We start from the raw sequence: 22,681 nt of genomic DNA, 5'->3' as shown, positions 1-22,681 counted from the left end.
AAGTTTAGTAACATTTTTTCAACTGCAGTGCTTGGGTCGGAGTCAGTGGCGGATCCAGGGGGGCGATTGCCCCTCCCCCAGAAGAGGGAAGTTTTTTTAAAATTTATATATAAATAAAACCCATCCCATAGTTTGAAGCTCTTTAAAAGTAGCTCTAATTAGCAGTATTACAACCCACTGCCTCCCCCCAGAACTCCGTCCTTGATCTGCCCCTGGTCGGAGTTTATATTTATCTGAGTAGAAAATATATCTTCTGCCGGGACACACACTTGTCATATGCTTGACAGCTGCTGTTCTTCTATCCCAAGTATTATAAAGGACCTTGCCTTGTCGATAACATGCTAAGCCTTGTCTGGTAACGTGTGATTTCCGCCGAGTACAATTTGTAAAATTTAAGAGCTTGATTTTATTTCCATTTCTTTATATGAATAGTGATCTATATACCTCTAACACTTCTACAATTTTATCAAGTACCACCTTCAATTAGACATCAAAGTTACGCCCATGCACAGACGAACGTTCTATTACTATTCTATCAGGCCTTGTTCCCATATAGTCAAACTAAACACAATACAGTGAGCAACACTATGTGATAAAAATATATAAAACCACAATCACGAAACAGTTTTAACACATTAGCTGTGTCTTCATCAGACTTCAACTTCTTCCTGCTATTTGCAAGTTGGTCACCTCTTATACACATCCCGGAAATTTGCTTTTAATTAGGCTCCGCCCCTTCATTAAAAAGTAACATTTGTGTTTTTCCACGTAAGATTGGAAAGGAACAACAACACAATATATAAGCATCAAAAAGTGACAAACCACAGGAGAGGATGAGAAGGAGCAGAGGTCATAGAAGCAGAGAAAAGGACATTGGTGAGAAAATGAAAATAAGCTAGATAAATCACGAAGGCAGGAGACAATTTGATGAATTGGAATGGAGGATTTGCTGTAAATAAAGAATGTGAGAGGATTTTACTTAAAGAAGAAGGAAGAAAGAGAACAAATTAATAAGGGAACACAAACAAGAATACTCGGCGGGAGCTCATGTGGTTCGGATTACACGTTATCAGTAGGTCCACGTCTTATATAACCTTCCTGCTGAAAGGGACGTTAAACTCAAAATGAAGGAAAACAACAAACAAGGATAATTAAAGGACAAGAATTTATCCAGCAAAAATGCAATTTTTAACTGGACAAGTGTGCATCTTAACAAGTGAAACCGAAAGTGGAAAACACAAGTGTTACTTTTTAACGAAGGGGCGGAGCCTAATTAAAAGTTGATCTCCGGAAAGTATATAAGAGGTCAGCTCCCAAGTAGCTACAAGGGGTATCAGGACATTTACAGTAGTGGACATTTGTGGTACAATAAGAAAAACAGGTTTTCTGGGGCATTTGCGTTACTCTTCAAAACTTTCCCTTAGACAGTGGGACATTTGCGGTATACACCGTAGAACGTGCGCCAAAAGCATACATTTCACCCCACGTTAGTCTATATTAGATGGAACAGCCTAATATTATGTTATTCATTCTGATTGGCTGATTTTGGTAGGTTATGGATATATAAGAGGAGATCACGCGGGGTGCTTAATGGAAACTATCACAGTAATCGAAACCTCTAAGAAGAAACCATGCACTTTTCATTAGGATTTTTCAGTATAGACAGGAACGAGAACATAACTTGGAGGAAACAAATATTGTCCCTTTGATCTTCGACCTCTTACCAACAAGAGCTAGTAAGATGTATCAGAGAATTTTTCAGAAGGCTAATATTAATGATTGGAATCCGAAATTAATCAAATTAGATTTTGAACAAGCAGCAATAAAATCTCGAAGAACACTGTTCCAACAGGAAACGCACATTAGTGTAATGTAATTTCCATTTTAATCAGTGTTTGCGGAGGACAGTAAAGGAATTGGGACTTATAAATCAGTTTCAGAGGTGAGGATCTGGCTCAGAATGTGTTCTGCCCTAGCATCATGTGTTACTGTTATGTGTTTTCCTAATGTACTAATTGAACTCTATTATAAATCATGCAAATAAATTACTAATTCATTGAACGTTAATTTTGACTTCGTTTCTTATAGTTACTCCGAACTACATCTGACCAAAAATCCCTAAATATGCTCATAACAATGGACAACTGTGTGCAAAATGAGTGACTTGTGATAAATCACTCCGCAGGGAAGTTGCTCTGTGGATAATTCCGTAATACTTTCTCCTAATTGTAAATACCTCAATATGTTGAAAACAGGTGGCAAATGGTGACAAAATATAAGGGTAACATGACAAAATACGAATTGAAACTAAGAACTTACAATAAAATATTTGAATGTTATCATTCTGTAGTTTCACTTCCAGTTTCACTGAATGTTATCATTTTGTGTTTAGTTTGACGGATGAATATATATTCTATACATAATTTTCTGAACGTTTCACTGCAACTACAACATCTCAGACAAACTACTTAATATAACCAATTTTATCTTATTAACCTAAATAATTTTATCTCAGTAACAAAGGATAAGAAACTGTTTCATGCTCACAGTCTCTGACAAAGTGAAACATTTTTTATATATACATCTATCTTGCTAATATTAATCGTCTGCGTGTAGTATTTACCTTTTGAGCCACTTAATATCGTTCCACGTCAGAGATTGGTCAAATAGTTCGCTGACGTATTCATTGATACCGGAACCACCTTTACTTTCGTTAACTCTAGTTGCTGCTAGGACGTCGTCAAAATTAGCCATCCTAAAAATAAAATAATATCAATGTTATTATACACCTTACATAAAGACAATTTCTGCAGCAACTGCATTTTGTTATTTTAAAAATGGCGGCTCAAGGTCATTATCATGTACTTTTCCCTCCTATTTGTTTATTCACTGTTGTTTCACTAGCCAACAGGTCTCTTCAAACAGTAGCTAAATGACATTACAATTTTCACCTTAACTGGTTTCCATTTTTTGCAAATAATATTTTGATTTTTCACCGAAACCGGTTTTCATTTCTTTCACAAAACCACTTCTTTTTTCACTTTCTTTAAAAGAATTTTGTTTTCGCTCAAACCAGTATGACTTTCGTCGAACCTGGTATCGCTTTGATTCTTGTAGTACTTGTTCCTAGAAAAGTTAACAAAAAAGAAAAAGAAAAGTAAAAAAAATAGCTTTTGATAGAAAACCAAACCATTTTACAAATGAAACCGGTTTTATGGAAAACAGAAATAAATTTTTCATATATAGAAAACCAAACCGATTTTTCCTAAAACCGATTTTTATGGCCACCACTAGCGACTGCATGCAGAAATTATGAACGATATCTAGGATATGGCACTACAATATTTTCGAGCTTCTTCTCATTGCGAGAAATTTTCTTTTGCCTTAATTTATACAATCTTTCTTCTGGTTTCTTTGAAACGTATAACAGTGGAGTAACAGGGCCGGATTTAGGGGGTGCACCGGTGCACATACAACTCCTTCACTGTAAATATACACTATCTAAAATGAGAACCTAGCAGTGAAAAAGCAAGATTTTCCGAAACTTTCTGTTGTCATGTGTCCGTTTGAGACTTAAAAGAAGGCATAGTTTTGGAAAAGCAATAGTTTAAGTCGATTTTCTGAAGGTTGAAGGAAAAGGATCACTGAGCAGAGTAATATTCGTCATTCACACCACAGATGCCTAAAGACATTTAAAAACCTAAAAATTTAAATCAAATGTGGTGCACCCTCTTCAAGAAATCCTGGATCCGGCCGTGTGAAGTAATTATGTATTAGTTTTGTTGAATGTTGTTTATTGTCTGAAAGTTATTTAATCAAACTGAAAAATGTTTAGCAAGCGTAGTAAAGATTCCTATAGATTTTAATAAATAAAAATTAAATTTACGCTTGATTTTTATATAAATAAACAGGTTAATGAAAAGCTAATATAGTGTTGGTTTACACAAATCTTCATGCCAAATGAAATACCAAAAAAAAAAAAATACAACTAAAATTTCATTGCAATCGTAAATAATTAAATATATTGTATAATACACACCTCAAATGACTGGGAAGAGTAAATTTGTTTTTTGCATCAGCGACTCTCATTCCAAATAATGGAGCATCTACGGTTAAAACTAAAGCTTTGAATCCATTCCTTTCAGCCCTTTGTACCAATTTCTTTGTTACATTTCTGAAATATATAAAAAATGATTACAACAACAGCATTAGAAAAGAATATATCACTTTATCTTTCAGATGTATAACTCTTAGATAATATTCGACTGCAATAAAATGATTTCAATAGAGTTATACACTGGAAAAAAGGTTTGGTCAGATTGACCAAAAAATAGGTGCTGGTTACCAAATCGTTTGGTCAATATAGCGCCAATCAAACGTTTGGTCACCAACACGAAATCATTTGGTTACGATTTGTTTGGTTGCAGGAACCTAGTATTTGGTTATCATTACCATATATGCATTTGGTAATTTTGACCAAATACTGACCAAATAAGTAGGATTTGGTTAGAAATACTAGGTTTGGTTAAAAATATCCAGGTTTGGTGCTTGGGACGAAATAATTTGGTTGTAAATACTAAACCTGAATTTAGCGAATTTGACCAAAACATTTGGTAGCAACTACCAAATACTGTTGGTACAGGTACTAAACTGAAATTAAAAATAGAAATTTCGTTCTATTAATTCTATGAAAATGGGTCAAAACTTCCTTAAACTTGAGCTAACCCGTTCCTACCTCTACCCTACTTACCCCTATCTTACTCTAGTGTGTCCTACCCTACCCTACTCTACTACACCCTTTTAAAGTGGTCGTACATATCGATGCGCAGTTGGAGCGTGTATTGTAAAGTTTACCCAAGGCGCATTTGTTATGCCAAATTTACAGTCAATAAAGTAGCCAATATGCATTAACTAACAGTAAAGTAATACGAACGAAAAATTAACTCACCTCGAAACACGTTGACTAGCAGCGGTAAGTTCCAAGTTCTTAATGTATTGCTCACGAGATCCATTGTGTTGCTGTCAGGTAACAATTACTTATCACTTCACATCATTGAGACTTTGGTGTTGAAAGTTGGACAATATAGACAAAAGTCTGTTTCACACACGTCGTTTGAATTACAAGTGATGTAAACTTGTGATGGTTAGTTAAACGTCTTATTTTTTTTTCGGTAGAGAAACTATATACTTTCACTCATACGCTCAAACCTCGATCCACACATTCATACTCGCCATGTTTACCCAGAAATCAAATGGATACACGTGACCTTGTAACTAAACATTTTGGTCAGGGAAACCAAATCTTTACCAAATCACTTAAGATTTGGTTCGCATAACAAAATTAATCAACCAAATGTTATAACCAAAAAATATAGTGCTCATGACCAAACCAGTTTGGTATAAATGACCAAATTTTGGTTAAACTAACCAAATAAAGTGACCATATGCCCTGAACAAACAAATTTGGTATTCCTGACCAAATTCTTTTTTTCTGTGTATAGTGATTTCTCTTTTACCATTGATAGCACGGGCGTCTCTGGCGGGAGGAACGCGTTTCCCCAATATTTTATTCTAATTTAATTTATTCACTAACGACAGAATAACATCTAAATAATAATGATTATATTTATTTGGCTGTGAAACGATTATAACAGAGTTCTTGATATACCTCATGTGGTCCGTGAAGGTAAAAAGAAAAGTAACATATTGAATCGAAGATAAAATAAACAGGTTGAGCTAGGTAGTACCGTTTAAATCACTTTGTTTGATGTCCCCCCCAAAAAAAAATTACATGCCAAAGACGCCAGTGATTGATAGCACTATTTTTTCTCAATAAAGGGAAGTACAACTTGAATACTGATAGGGTGCAAGGATTATGTTATCATTTTGAAAATGAAATTGTCAAAGATAAACTTTTATTCTGTTGCCAAATGCACGCTATCTACCTATTAAAATGCTATGATACCAATCTAAGGGCCTTAGCTCCAACTTCTAACATATGATTTGAAACGTTTTATTTATGGTTATTTGTGATTTCACGTCCAACAAAGACAAATAATATTTTAAAGAATGTGTACTTTAAATAAGTTATTTAAATATATCTCTTTTATAACGTTTATTTGTTAAAATTATTGTTCAAAACCTTTGTATTTTAATAAGTCTTCTCCAAAATCAAGGCAAATAAATTGTGCTGCCATTTTTGGAGTTCTTTTAAACTATATGATTCTGGACGTTTATATGTTTGTGGCCAATCCCTTCGACAATGAAATCTCGGGAATTACAGCCTCTAGATAGATGACGTTTTCACTGATCGATTGCAAATTTTGCATAGATTGTTCAGTTCTAATTGAATATTTATAAAACATGGCCGTTATTTCTTTATTACACTTTTACGGGTGCACTGGATGTGTTGGAATTGTTTTAAAAAACTAAAGCATCGTATCCTACGAGTTATGCATTAAAACACAACATAATTGTATATGACGGTTGTATATCTACCAGGCGTTTGTTCCATGGCCAAATGATAATGAAAAACGAAGGATAATCATTTCTCCAGTCTAAGATGAATCTTTATCGTTTGGGGTGTTTTGCTCAATAAACACCGTATATCACTGACGTTATAATTAACTGTTTGTGTAATGTATTTGCCTATTACATACTGCATGCAAGAAGAAAGTAAACACTGGTCGCACATGAATTAAAAACTCCAATCGGACGTAGTCTCAAATTTTGCAACAACACTTGTCTGCAAAGGAATATGTATAGATGTTATGAGGAATAACAAGGAGATTCATGCTCATATGTGAATGATGCGCTGTGTAGAGAGCGCAGGTCCAGCTAGTCTATCTATTAAAATACTATAAAAGCTATAAAAACGCCTGAACTCCAACCTTAATTTTGGATTTCAACCCTTTGACTTACGGTTACTTGTGATTTCACGTTTAACAAAGACAATATTTTAAAGTATGTGTACTTTAAATAAATTATTATTAAAATACATCTTTTTTATAAAGTTTATGTTTTAAAGCTATTGTTCAAAACTTTTGTATTTTAATAAGTCTTCTCCAAAATCAAGGCAAATAAATTGTGCTGTCATTTTTGGAGTTCTTTTAAACTATATGATTCTGGACGTTTATATGTTTGTGGCCAATCCTTTCGACAATGAGATCTCGAAAACTACAGGCTCTAGAAAGATGATGTTTTCACTGATCGATTGCAAATTTTGCATAGATTGTCCAGTTCTAATTGAATATTTAAAAAAACATGGCCATTATTTCTTTATTACATTTTTACGTGTACACTGGAAGTGTTTAAATTTAAAAAGAAAAATCTAAAGCATCATATCCTACGCATTATACATTCCAACACCACATTGTTGTGTATATACGGGTTGAATATGTCTCAGGCGTTTGTTTCATGGCTAAATAATACTGAAAAAGGAAGGATAACCATTTCTCCATTATAAGATGAATCTTTATTTTTGGAGTGTGTTGCCCAATGAACACCATATATAACTGACATTATAATTAATTATGTATGTAACGTATTTGCTTATTACATACTGTATGCAAGAAGAAAGAAAACACTGGTCATACATGACTTAGAAACTCCAACAGGAAGTAGGCGTAAATTTTGCAAACGGTGAAAGATATTGAGAAAAAATAATCGAAAAATCTCCCCTTTGTAATACTTCTTGCCGATTTTTTTCTTATCAAGATGTCTTTCACTTGTGTCTGTAAAGGGACATGTACAGATGTTGTGAGGAATGAGAAGGAGAGCTCATATGCGCTGTGCAGACATCGCAGGTTCAGCTAGTATTAAAAAAAAAAAAACACTTTCAAATGGAATTTTTTTAATTAGCGCGTTCTAGTATTACCATAGTGAGAAAAATTAAAAGTGAACATAAAGTTTTAATTGTAACAAATGTCTCGACGAATTTTTGAAATGTAAAAATAAATAACTTTCATAATACTTTCTACGGAAAAATGCCATGTTAGTATATAGGGAAGTTTTATAGCATGACAGATGTTGGACATAGTCTAAATCAATACCAATAAAGTTCTGGAGATGAACTTAAACATATGTATTTTTTTGTAAAAAAAAAAAAAAAAAAAAGAACAATAAAAAATAAAACATTCGAAGGGGTTTTAGGAGAAAATCGGTCAGAAGCTATTTAAAGGTATTCTCTCGGTATAATCAAGGGAAAATTTTGAATATCTTGCTGCTAGATTCGAAATCAGGTTTTTCCAGATTGGAAGAGAAGAATGTTAACAGTACAGTATGTTACTTCTGTGCACCTATCAAAATCAAGACATTGCAAAGTAAACAGACCTATCTTTGTAAATGTAGAGTTGAAACCATTTAATTCCATGTGGCGCTGATTTCGCTACTTCTTCGATACTACATGTGGAAATGGTGCTTTGGATGAAAATGGTTCCCATTGAAGCAGCCGCTGAAACAAAGCAAACACTACATTAAAATAGTTCACATGCCTATTTTATACTCTATGTTCTACGTTCCTCTCTCTAATAGTCTACTGAAACTACGGTGAATATTGAAGTGACTGCTGAAAGAAAGCAAACACTAGATTAAAATAGTTCACATACTTATCTTATACTTTATGTTCTAGTTCCTCTCTCTAATAGTCTATGAAACTACTGTGACTATTGAAGTGACTGCTGAAAGAAAGCAAACACTAGATTAAAATAGTTCACATGCTTATTTTATACTCTATGTTCTACGTTCCTCTCTCTAATAGTCTACTGAAACTACGGTGAATATTGAAGTGACTGCTGAAAGAAAGCAAACACTAGATTAAAATAGTTCACATACTTATCTTATACTTTATGTTCTAGTTCCTCTCTCTAATAGTCTATGAAACTACTGTGACTATTGAAGTGACTGCTGAAAGAAAGCAAACACTAGATTAAAATAGTTCACATGCTTATTTTATACTCTATGTTCTACGTTCCTCTCTCTAATAGTCTACTGAAACTACGGTGAATATTGAAGTGACTGCTGAAAGAAAGCAAACACTAGATTAAAATAGTTCACATACTTATCTTATACTTTATGTTCTAGTTCCTCTCTCTAATAGTCTATGAAACTACTGTGACTATTGAAGTGACTGCTGAAAGAAAGCAAACACTAGATTAAAATAGTTCACATGCTTATTTTATACTCTATGTTCTACGTTCCTCTCTCTAATAGTCTACTGAAACTACGGTGAATATTGAAGTGACTGCTGAAAGAAAGCAAACACTAGATTAAAATAGTTCACATACTTATCTTATACTTTATGTTCTAGTTCCTCTCTCTAATAGTCTATGAAACTACTGTGACTATTGAAGTGACTGCTGAAAGAAAGCAAACACTAGATTAAAATAGTTCACATGCTTATTTTATACTCTATGTTCTACGTTCCTCTCTCTAATAGTCTACTGAAACTACGGTGAATATTGAAGTGACTGCTGAAAGAAAGCAAACACTAGATTAAAATAGTTCACATACTTATCTTATACTTTATGTTCTAGTTCCTCTCTCTAATAGTCTATGAAACTACTGTGACTATTGAAGTGACTGCTGAAAGAAAGCAAACACTAGATTAAAATAGTTCACATGCTTATTTTATACTCTATGTTCTACGTTCCTCTCTCTAATAGTCTACTGAAACTACGGTGAATATTGAAGTGACTGCTGAAAGAAAGCAAACACTAGATTAAAATAGTTCACATACTTATCTTATACTTTATGTTCTAGTTCCTCTCTCTAATAGTCTATGAAACTACTGTGACTATTGAAGTGACTGCTGAAAGAAAGCAAACACTAGATTAAAATAGTTCACATGCTTATTTTATACTCTATGTTCTACGTTCCTCTCTCTAATAGTCTACTGAAACTACGGTGAATATTGAAGTGACTGCTGAAAGAAAGCAAACACTAGATTAAAATAGTTCACATACTTATCTTATACTTTATGTTCTAGTTCCTCTCTCTAATAGTCTATGAAACTACTGTGACTATTGAAGTGACTGCTGAAAGAAAGCAAACACTAGATTAAAATAGTTCACATGCTTATTTTATACTCTATGTTCTACGTTCCTCTCTCTAATAGTCTACTGAAACTACGGTGAATATTGAAGTGACTGCTGAAAGAAAGCAAACACTAGATTAAAATAGTTCACATACTTATCTTATACTTTATGTTCTAGTTCCTCTCTCTAATAGTCTATGAAACTACTGTGACTATTGAAGTGACTGCTGAAAGAAAGCAAACACTAGATTAAAATAGTTCACATGCTTATTTTATACTCTATGTTCTACGTTCCTCTCTCTAATAGTCTACTGAAACTACGGTGAATATTGAAGTGACTGCTGAAAGAAAGCAAACACTAGATTAAAATAGTTCACATACTTATCTTATACTTTATGTTCTAGTTCCTCTCTCTAATAGTCTATGAAACTACTGTGACTATTGAAGTGACTGCTGAAAGAAAGCAAACACTAGATTAAAATAGTTCACATGCTTATTTTATACTCTATGTTCTACGTTCCTCTCTCTAATAGTCTACTGAAACTACGGTGAATATTGAAGTGACTGCTGAAAGAAAGCAAACACTAGATTAAAATAGTTCACATACTTATCTTATACTTTATGTTCTAGTTCCTCTCTCTAATAGTCTATGAAACTACTGTGACTATTGAAGTGACTGCTGAAAGAAAGCAAACACTAGATTAAAATAGTTCACATGCTTATTTTATACTCTATGTTCTACGTTCCTCTCTCTAATAGTCTACTGAAACTACGGTGAATATTGAAGTGACTGCTGAAAGAAAGCAAACACTAGATTAAAATAGTTCACATACTTATCTTATACTTTATGTTCTAGTTCCTCTCTCTAATAGTCTATGAAACTACTGTGACTATTGAAGTGACTGCTGAAAGAAAGCAAACACTAGATTAAAATAGTTCACATGCTTATTTTATACTCTATGTTCTACGTTCCTCTCTCTAATAGTCTACTGAAACTACGGTGAATATTGAAGTGACTGCTGAAAGAAAGCAAACACTAGATTAAAATAGTTCACATACTTATCTTATACTTTATGTTCTAGTTCCTCTCTCTAATAGTCTATGAAACTACTGTGACTATTGAAGTGACTGCTGAAAGAAAGCAAACACTAGATTAAAATAGTTCACATGCTTATTTTATACTCTATGTTCTACGTTCCTCTCTCTAATAGTCTACTGAAACTACGGTGAATATTGAAGTGACTGCTGAAAGAAAGCAAACACTAGATTAAAATAGTTCACATACTTATCTTATACTTTATGTTCTAGTTCCTCTCTCTAATAGTCTATGAAACTACTGTGACTATTGAAGTGACTGCTGAAAGAAAGCAAACACTAGATTAAAATAGTTCACATGCTTATTTTATACTCTATGTTCTACGTTCCTCTCTCTAATAGTCTACTGAAACTACGGTGAATATTGAAGTGACTGCTGAAAGAAAGCAAACACTAGATTAAAATAGTTCACATACTTATCTTATACTTTATGTTCTAGTTCCTCTCTCTAATAGTCTATGAAACTACTGTGACTATTGAAGTGACTGCTGAAAGAAAGCAAACACTAGATTAAAATAGTTCACATGCTTATTTTATACTCTATGTTCTACGTTCCTCTCTCTAATAGTCTACTGAAACTACGGTGAATATTGAAGTGACTGCTGAAAGAAAGCAAACACTAGATTAAAATAGTTCACATACTTATCTTATACTTTATGTTCTAGTTCCTCTCTCTAATAGTCTATGAAACTACTGTGACTATTGAAGTGACTGCTGAAAGAAAGCAAACACTAGATTAAAATAGTTCACATGCTTATTTTTTACTCTATGTTCTACGTTCCTCTCTCTAATAGTCTACTGAAACTACGGTGAATATTGAAGTGGCTGTTGAAAGAAAGAAACATTAGTTTAAAACAATCAGTGTTGGGGAGTAACGTAACGCAAGTAACGCGTTACTTGTAACGTGTTACTTTTTAAGTAACGGTTCCTAGTAACGCGTTACATTTTTTCAAAGTAACTGTAACGGTAACGCGTTACAAATTTTTAAGTAACGTACCTAGTTTGCGTTACTTTTTTCGCGTTACTTTTCGGATGAGTAACTATAAGATATGTATATATTCTTTTTTCGGAAACAAATGTTTCTTTCCTGTAAGTGAATTTCTCAGAATGAAACAACCGAGCATGAACTACGTATGTCAGTGACCGACAGTCATAGACACACAGAGAAACCGATAAGTTCGTAGTGCCACTTGCTGTTTTCTGAAGATAAGGACAGCCTTAGGGAAATCACGTGTACTGATTGCAAGAACCTAGAAGATTTTGTCGTAGATTCTGACAGCTCCAAACCAATACATTCAGTGAGTGAACTGTGAGTACAATGATACCGGTAGTCTATTTTACTTTGATTGGTGTTGTTTTTATAAAGATGGAGAACGAAAATTTTCACCGTTCGAACATTTGAAAGAATAGTTTTTTCTTAAGAGGTGAGGATGATGGTGGACAGAATTTAAAAGTAAAGTGTCTGAAGTGCCCCGACGGAAAATATTTATCAAAAACTAGGGTACCAAATTAACGATTTACAGTAAGGAGTTAATATGAATAAACTGTGTTTTGATGAGCAGGCCTAATTTATCACTAGAAAATAGTTTGCTGATGGTATGTAATATTGGAGTTTTTTGAGATCAGTTTGCTTATCGTAGAGTCCCGTTGATTTTAGTGTAATGTTTCTCTATACTCTTTATATTTAATTTTACATATCAACATCGTTATTATTATATAATTAGTTTAGCAGAATAATAATAAGCAACCATTTTTTCTAACGCATAGGGATGAACACGAGTCAAGCTAAAACTCGACTTTCGAATTCAAGTCGAGTTTCGAGTCAAGTCAAGGGTAATATCCTCGAGTCGAGTTCCCAGCCGATTCAGCTTTTCGCGTCGAGTTTCGAGTCCAGTCGAGTTTGATAAAAGGCTCGTTCTTTTTAAGTCGTCTTGAAATCATGGCCTGATTACACTGGAAAACGAAAGCCATGGAACACTTTTAGTGTTGCTCACGAGAGGGGACACTGCTCGCATCTCGTCTCGTCTCGATAACGAGACCACAAGAGATTTTTTATAACAAGCTCAGTTCGGCTCGGCTCAACTGAGAAGATGGCTGGAGCCGGCTCACTTGGGGTGAACCATCAGCTCGAGCTGGCTTGGTAGGGATGAGTCATTTGCTCGGTTCGGCTCAACTAAGCCGAGGGCTCTAGCCGAGACGGTTGAGTGAGCTGTTGGCTCGGCTCACTTTTCGGTTCGGGTCTATAGTGAATGAGCTGTGAGCCGAGCTGCTCGAGTCATTGACAATTCTAAACCCAGGCCGAGCAGTTTTGAAGATATTTGGCCAGTGCCCTATAACTTTTAACAGTGTTTGGCTCGAGCACGAATACTCAACCTAGACCTTCAACCGAAATTCAGAATCTCGTGAACAATGTCCTTGACTCCTAGACTTCACGACCATGGGAGCCCACAGAGGAGTACAAGAGGGGCAATTGCCCCTCCCTGGATTTTCGATAAAGGTTAACATTTATAGGCTCTATTGGTGATAATAGTACACTTTTAAAATCAACATTCACTAAATGATTTAGAGTAACAAAATTTAGTCAAATACATCCCCAAGATTTTAATCTATTCCTTTCCCCCATGTGATGTTTCATATTTTTTCACTAATAATTATATTCAGCCTCGTGCTGCTTGCAATGCTAAGTATTTTGAATTATGGTATCCGTCAGTTGAGTTGAAAAGATAATTTCGCTCATTGTTCTTTCTTTTGCTTACGTGCTGCTGATAGCAATGAAGTTTTATTTTGCTGGGTTTCATTCTAGCAATTGTGTGTGTGTATCTTTCCCCCCCCCCTTGGAAAATATCCTGCGGGCGCCCATGTTCACAACTACCGAGATTGGCAATCAACTAGTTTTTTAGTATTCAAATACAAACCACCTATCTTCCTTTTTACATACAGTGTTGTTATAATTAATAATAATAATAATAATAATAATAATAATAATAATAATAATAATAATAATAATAATAATAATAATAATAGCGTTAGTAATAGTAGTAGGGAAAATTGAAGTCATAATTTTTTCCACATTTTAAAAGTTTCGGACCTAAAAGTAACGCGTTAGTAACGCGTTACTTTCGAAGTAAAGTAACAGTTACTTTTTGGGGGCAAGTAACGCGTTACTAACGCGTTACATTTTAAGAGAAAGTAAAGTAACTTGTAACGCGTTACATTTTTACAAGTAACTTACCCAACACTGAAAACAATTCACATGCTTATTTTATTCCTCAGTTTTATATCCTGCGTTTCACTCAGTAATAGCCTTGTCAATGAAGCCAGGGAAACTTAGTAAGATTTTTTTTTAAAATTAGAGAGAACAAAACAAACTACAGCTAGACCTCGAACTTCGATAACTCGAATTCCTTAATAGGTTGTTTTTTTTTTTTAAGATTTCCTTCAACTTTAAGTAACACTCAATGTTAAAATTACCTCTGTAAGTCGAATGTTTAAAAATTACATTGTCGATAAGTCGAACTTTATGACCTTCATAATCGTATTTAAAAAACCTCGGTAACTCGAATTTTCGTATCTGCCAACTTCTACAAGTCGAAGTTAACCTCTATAATTCGAATATTTCTTAATGTTACATCAATAACTCGAAAACTATGCTTTTACGTAATTGCCATTGTTTGCTAGTCCTGTCATTGGTTTTCCTAAACGTCTAAACATAAAAGCCAAACCCCTCCAAAACAACACATATGTAGTATTTTATTTTTGCCAGTCATCTTATTTAATATAAGGACCTTTCACATTTCGAGTTATAGAAGTTATATAGTCGCTTTTAATGAGGAACGTGGAACCTCGGCGGTATCGCGAGTTTTTGTTGCAGCCACCTTGATAACTCGAACCTTGATTACTAGGGCAACCCAAAAGCATAAAAAGCATAACAACAATTCACACATATGGTTGGTACCTTGAATATGGTTATGGTTGTCTAAGGATCCAGAAGAAACTAATTTTAAAAACATAATAAAGCATAATTTTAGAAAATAAAGCATAAAGCATAATTTAAAATATATAGCACAGTTCTTGGAAAATTCTATTAGAACAATTCTTGGAAAATTCTGTTTAACCGCAAGTTTAACATACTGTATTCATATTTTTTAAAATCAATATTTACAATGGAAAATCATTGAGAACGTAAAAGTACAACAATGAAAAGCTTATTTTTTATTTCGGTGTAATCCTTTGATGTGGAGAAAAGTTTAAAAGGAAAAGAAGAAAACTTTCTGCCAACAGTGAATAGTACAAAAGAACTCTATTCTATATCGTTATGTGTACCTCTTAAACTTAAGCACTTTCTGTACTTTTTGGTGGCATCTTTTACTTTCCCTTTCTGTATATATGTACCTCTAAAAGTTCATTAAATATGAAAGAAACTGGTTGCATAAAATATTAATAAATAGACCAAGATATTTAGAATATTTAATGTATAGTAAATATTATACATTATACACGATTAATGTAAAACAACGATTGAAATTAAAAATAAATCATAATTTGCAAAACAATAAAGCATAATTAACCAAAAATAAAGCATAATGTGGATTGCTCTATTGATTACTCAAAAAGCTTGAATTTTTATTTATTCCATTAAGCTTTGAGATACCGGGGTTCCACTGTATATATTTGTTCTGAAATAAACCACCATTCAATTTCCTCTCAAACCAACGCTATTATCGTTAAAAGTGCCTTATTTTCGTTCAACACAAAGCAAAGAACAATAAAAGAGGTCAATAGTATTTAACATTTACTTGTAGAAAAGTCAAAATTGGAGGAAATAAATACCTTTAACTGTAGCACATTCTCCGTCGTGATGAGCCATTTTCTGCATAGCAGTTGGTGAAACACCTATTGGCAAGTTGATGGTTTCTCCCAAAATGGTAACTTTCATGTCTCTTCGAGAAACATCTCGCAGGAAACGAGGTCGTATTCTCCACCTGAAAAAAAGTCAAAAACTTAGCTTTATAAGCAGCAAAATAAATGATAGAATGATCTATATGTATAATAGACCCTGACAGAAAAGGTTCTTCAATGTAGAAGTCACAACATGTTTCTCGGTTCAACAAAATGAAAAGCATTGTCTACTGCTTCGATGTTTGTATTGGCAAAGTTACTTACACTCTAAGGTAGCCTTCACACTAGGATCCTGTGACCAGCTCGCGTGAACTGCAGCTGCTAGCTTTACATTGTCTTAAATGAAAACCTTCACACAAGCGCTTCGGTGCAAGTGAGCCGCGGATCTGAACTGCTATGTACATCACTCCGCCAATAGCTGCCTCGAGCGGGCTGCTGGAAGGGAAGAAAATAACAGGCAGTCTTATGAGAGCCGTTCACACGTGGGCATGAACTCAGTTGGAAAGGAGAATCCAATATCATCATATATATTTTATGTTAAAATTTTTCTCATTTTCTTGTTACTCTGAGGAAATGTACACTTTATACTATTATACAGTTCATTAAACGAAGATATAGACATAGTGAAGTAATTGAAAAAAATTATTTCATCTTCTCCTAGTTTAGGAAACAAACTGTAAAATGAACATTCTTCCAGTCCAGTATTCAATGCCTTCACATTACAGATTCACAGGTGAGCGGCTCAAAAGATCCTAGTGTAAAGGCAGCCTAAGGTACATTAGTTATGGGGACAATAACCCAGTGGCAGATCCAGAATATATACGTATAATGTAACAATTGTCTGAATATATATGTAATTTAGAGCTGTTATTTGTAGACATGAAGTAGTTTTCAGCAACGCAAAGTAATATAACCTTAAATATGTTTCAGTAATGGCGCGATTCGATTTTTTCTTTAATTTAGATTACCAAAAAAAAAATCATCATAATCCTTATTTGAAATTCAAATTGTTAAAAATTGCAGTAGCGTATTAAATTATTTGCTCATTTTACAAGAAAGTCCTCAGGATAGTTACTGCATGTGTGGCAGAAAGCTAAAAAGAGGTTCCCTAATATATCTCTTTGTGCTCAATATTTTCGATTTATCTAAGAAATTAATCATTTTCTTGAAGTATATAACTTCCTCCCCACAACCTGTGAATTTTTGTGATTTAATGATCCGTCTTAGATAGGAAAACTTCAGACAATGCCGTAGCTTGAAACTTTTCCTAGAGAGGAAAGCATTAATACTTGGTCCCTCTTAAAATATATTAAGTTGGGCCATTTAGAAAAAATACAAAATATGAAGTTTGATCTTTTTTTCCTGGAATTTTAAACGTTAATGAACATTTCTCTGCGTTAAAATTAAAAACAAGATTTACTGCTGCAAAGTGCATGCTACTTAATAAATCAAACAGATGTATTTCAATATAAAACTGCAATACGTTAAGCATACAAGTAGGCCTAACTAACAACATTTATATATCACCTCTGAAAAGTACATAATCACAATAAGTTAAGTGACTGTGACGTGATTTATTGAAAATAAATCTTCCGTAAAATGAAAACTGTAAGTGTGCTGTTGAAAAATAATTATATTTTTTGAACTTCTGAAAATCACTTAATACTCAAAATTTAAATGGGTCATATTGTTAAAAGTTATTATTATTATTATTATTATTATTATTATTATTATTATTATTATTATTATTATTATTATTATTATTATTATTATTAGCTTTTTTCTCTACGATATCTTAGAATTTTGTCTAAGTTTAATCTTATAATTTCACATACAACGAACAAAATTCCCAAACTGTTCAAACGTTTTTGCTAAATTGATTATCTTAACTAACTTTTATATTTCAACATGGTTTCAACTTGAAAAAATCCTTTCTCCAGATGTCACAGACACTAGGATTGTCAAGATATTGCGTATATTGCAATGTTCTTTTATTTTCTTTTTCTTTTTCTTTTCTTTATTATTATTATTTGTAACGTTCCTCTTTGAGCGTTACATTTTCTCAAAGAGATTATTTGTGGAAATGTTTAATCAGCTCTTAGTTAGTGTTATTTTTTTTTATATATTTTCTCAATTCTCGACTCTCGTGAAGGATTCAAGATGGTCGACAATTGGACTAATGTATGTAGTCAGAATATGCTACTTTTCTTTGTATGTCTATGTTTCGCGTTGAGCGGTTTTCTGTGAATAGCGTTGACTGTTTGAAATAATTTAAATTTTTGTGTTTCATGTAAACGGAGGGATTATTATGAACATGCATATATAAATGCTCACTCATATAATTTTATTTTTATTGGGATATATATATTTTATTATTCAAAATTGTTGTTTCGATACTACGCTCTGATGCGTAGTAAGGAGCGACCAATCAGGAGCGAGCGGGCTGCGGAAGCGCGCTCCCTTTTGTTTCCGCCCTTTGAAACAAAACATGGCGGTAGTTAAGAGGGAGGCGTAGTTTTTACTCCTGTCCTTTGGACATGAAATTATCGTGAATAGTGCAGTGAGTGATCGTTCTTTTATCACAAATTGTCTTTAAGAGTTGCCATAGTCGAACAGTATGCTAGGCTAATATATATACAGTGAATTACAAGAGAATTTACCCATAAACACTCGACCTGTGCGTGTTTGGAGTATGGCTGGGATTGGTGTGACACTCACTAACCACTGCGGTGATGGAAGCTGAAGTTCAATAGTCCTTTTGGTATTTGTCTCTGGAACTAAATTCGATTGGTGTATGGCCTTTTCCTCTTGACGTTGCAAATTTCCGTCTTCCGTCCCTACGTTTTCCTTAATAAGGGACTCTGTCCTCTGTTACTTGTCGTCAGTTCCGCCTGCTTTTGTGGGAGTTAAATGTGCCTGACTGTGGTCGCTGCTGCGAAGGTGAACGTTGCAGCAGCTTTGCAGTGATAATTTTGTCTACCTGGTGGAGATAGTAGCGGAATGTATGTCCTTGCTATTAACCAAGAAGGGGTCACCGTTTGATCAACCTGCGCCGAGGTTATGGTTGCACTTGTTATATGGTGAGATGTCGAAGAAGTCCTCTGAACCGGTTGCCACCCTAGGATGTCGTCCCGAATGGAGCCCGATGTACTGGTCCGGGGGGAGGGCAATGTTGTCTACTTGTGAAGCAGGGAACCATTTGGGTGAGCTTTGGTCACTGTTCCAGGTAACTATATCTTATTCTCTATTCCGTCCTGTGAAGAATAGAGAAAGTAATGTCGGCCGAGAAGTGGTGAAGAACTTGTACACCGTTCATACAATCGTCCAAGTTGTGTCTGTCTACAATATCTAAAGGTTATATTATTACTACCGTGTGTTTATTCTACTGTCTCAAGTCTTTTTATAAAGCACAATAATATACGTACATTCATTAATCATTGGTTCCTCAGTGTATTTACATATTGTGTGCATCAATTCTACAATGTCTATAATATTGTCTAAAGTAAATCTTGTCCGTAACATGTCCGAGTAAACGAAAGTGAGTCTCTATCCAGTAAGTCGAATCATACGCCAGCGGGGTAGTCTGATATCAACACCGTTTCTCTCTTGCTTTGAATGGAATCATTCCCCAGAGTTGTGTAGATGTATAATATATTACTCGCTACCATCTAGCTCATGTTCGTCCAGTAGCGGGCATTCCGTATTGTTTATTTTCTCAAGTATCTGCTTGATAAAGCAAAGATCGATTAGCGATAGCTAGCTCATGTTTGTCCAGTAGCGGGCATTCCGTATTGTCTATCAATATATATATATATATATATATATATATATATATATATATATATATATATATATATATATATATATCACAATTCATGTATTAAGTCGCCACACAACAAATTTTATGTAAATCTCCGAGTTGTTCCATGTCATGTTATATCTCAGCTATAATGTTGCTTACTAGTTTAGTAAGGCACGTCGGAGACGGTGGGCATACAATAACACTCACATTTGGATGTGACAATGTCAAGGGTAGAGTCTAATTATTGGTTGGTCTTGTACTTCCTATAATGTTTCTCCAATATGTTATTATTACCGCCGCTGTTAATGACAAGTTATGTCGAGGGAATGCCCTCTTACCGGCCGGTTGTAGAAGTAGTGGAAACGTTATGCGTTTAGGGAGGAAGGTTAGTCGACACAGCCACACGCTTACTCCCTCTGCTGTGAGATGTTTTGTAAACAGTAATGAAATTGGTAATTCCTCTCTGTGAAGTAGCCTACTGAGCATTATGTTCTAATGTTTAGCTGAAAATGTAAACAACTCTTCTATCGTTATTAAGGATATTGTTCAAACATTGTTGTTATTCATATTTTAGTTGTGTTGGCGCTAGAAGTTTTGGAATCTTTTGAGACTGAATACATACGATTTTTTTTCTCCAACTAAGTCTAGCTGTTTATGTTCATTAATGTTAATGAGAGTTTCAATATTATACGTTATTACAGGAGAGTTAAATAAACAGAGTTGCAAGATATGTGGTGTTGTCCTGAATGATTTTTTTTCCTTCTTCCTCATTATCGACGATGCCATTAGTGTGCAAGAGTCTGGAGTTAAATAGCGTTGTGCTTACTGGTCTATAATTACAGCGTAAGAAAGGAATAATATCGGCTACCCAAAATACTTTTTTTTCCTTTCCCTTTCCCTTAACGTCGGCTACGGATACATCTTAAGATAAATAACTCTTTCCAAGCTGGCAATGCCAGCCAGGATTCTAATTACTGTAAAATGTACGTTTCAAGCTGGCTTCCCGTAGCCTAGGATGGTGCGTTTCATATTATTATTATTATTATTATTATTATTATTTGTATTTTACAACCAAGAGTATATTACACACGTGTGGGACCCTCTTAGGGACGGGACCCGTATCAAAGCAATTGGCCCAACCCTGGATACAAAATTACCTGAAAGCAGAGGTAGGGTTACCGGAAATGAAACCAATATTTTGGAAGTATATTATGAAAAATTCATATGGGTAAATTTAAAGGATCTTCTGTAAGATTGTGAGGCAATGTTTTGCACAACTTACCAACCGATGACAAACTAACAAAGGTTGTGTTCAAGGACTAATAATGTAACTACAACAAGAAAATTGCAGGAAAAATTTCCACCAGAGGCTGTAATTGAATGAAAACGTTTACTTTTCGAGCGGTTACTGACCCAAAGATTTTCAAAAATCGTCTTCACGATAAGACAGAATCCGAATGGAAGTTTTAACCGTATGTGACTCACAGCGTTATTCCAAAATCTCGTTTGTTGGTGAAAAAATAGTGCAAAGAGCTGCCTATTACACTTTTTTGTGTTTTAATAATGGCTTCTTGGTAAGATGTGAAGTTTTACAGGCGTCCAGATTGATACAAGTTCTCCTACTCAACAGCGATTTCCAAGAACTTTGATCGTGAATGAGTCGCGGCAGCATATGTTGCATATCTATACAAGGACTGACAAAGAAGCAGGTAAAACCGAAAAGAGTAGAGAAGAAAGACTAATAAGTATAGCAACCCAAAAGCATAAAAAGCATAATAGCAATTTAGACATATGGTTGGTACTTTGAACATGGTTGTGATTGTTTTAGGGTCCAGAAAAAACTAATTTTAAAAGCATAATAAAGTGTAATTTTAGAAAATAAAGCATAAAGCATAATTTAAAATATATAGCACAATTCTTGGTAAATTCTATTTAGATGCAAGTTTAACATACTGTATTAATATTTTAAGACCAATATTTACAACGCAAAATTATTGAAAACATAACAATGCAACAATGAAAAGCTAATTTTTATTTCTGTGAATATTTTGGTGTGGTGGAAAAAAGGAAAAGAAGAATAAAACTTTCCGCCAACAATGAATAGTACACAAGAACTCCACACTATATTGTTATGTGTACCTCTTGAACTTGAGTACTTTCTGTACTTTTTGGTGGCATCTTTTACTTTCCCTCTTTGTATACGAGGCCTGTCTAAAAAGTATCCGACCTTAATTTTTTCCACGCAAAGTAGTGATTCTCAGGCGGCGCCACCGTGCACGGTGGAAGGAGGAACCTTAATGCGCATGCTTGAATTTTTTCACTGCGTTTGCGTGTGCCAGTCGTGAGCTGGTGGTCGCGAAGTGAGGTGCTGTTGGTAGTGTTCGTCGGATTTAGTGTTTCTCGCAAGATGACTGAACGAATTGAGCAAAGATACTGCATCAAATTCTGTCAAAGGCTTGGTGATTCTCAAAGCCAAACAATTCGTAAGATTCAGCAGGTGTTTGGAGAAGATGCGATGGGTGTAACACAAATTAAACCATGGTTCAACCGATTCAAAGATGGCCGCACATCAGTCGAGAGTGAGCAGCGTAGTGGCAGGCCCCAAACTGCTCGGAATGCAGCTGTTGTTGAGCGGGTGCGAAATTTGGTGATGGCAGATCGCCGTTTGACAGTGCGGGAGATTGCAGAAGATGTTGGAGTGAGTAAAGATTCTGCACATGCAATTTTGCGTGACGATTTGAACATGAAATGAGTGGCTGCTAAATTTGTACCCAAGTTGTTGTCTCAGGAACAAAAAGACACCCGTTTTGACGTTGCACAGGACCTTCTGGACACCACCAACACTGATCCTG

At 34.5% G+C, this 22,681-nt stretch overlaps 1 protein-coding gene across 1 annotated transcript in view; it reads right to left on the bottom strand.

Annotated features, from left to right (window-relative positions):
- The window catches only part of Hao (Hydroxyacid oxidase), a 65,909-nt gene that overhangs the window by 38,931 nt on the left and 4,297 nt on the right, over positions 1 to 22,681 (bottom strand). Inside the window, exons 2-5 of the mRNA XM_081769887.1 lie at positions 15,959 to 16,110; positions 8,332 to 8,452; positions 4,040 to 4,174; positions 2,624 to 2,755 (exon numbers count right to left, since the gene is read on the bottom strand). Coding sequence (XP_081626013.1) covers positions 2,624 to 2,755; positions 4,040 to 4,174; positions 8,332 to 8,452; positions 15,959 to 16,110 — 540 coding nt within the window. The remainder of the gene's footprint in view (positions 1 to 2,623; positions 2,756 to 4,039; positions 4,175 to 8,331; positions 8,453 to 15,958; positions 16,111 to 22,681) is intronic.

The sequence above is a fragment of the Thermobia domestica genome, chromosome 8 (assembly GCF_964235325.1).
Source record: "Thermobia domestica chromosome 8, izTheDome1.hap1.1, whole genome shotgun sequence".
Taxonomy (NCBI): Eukaryota; Metazoa; Arthropoda; class Insecta; order Zygentoma; family Lepismatidae; genus Thermobia; species Thermobia domestica.
The sequence above is the reverse complement of the archived record's forward strand: the minus strand, read 5'-3'. Positions and strand labels throughout refer to the sequence as shown.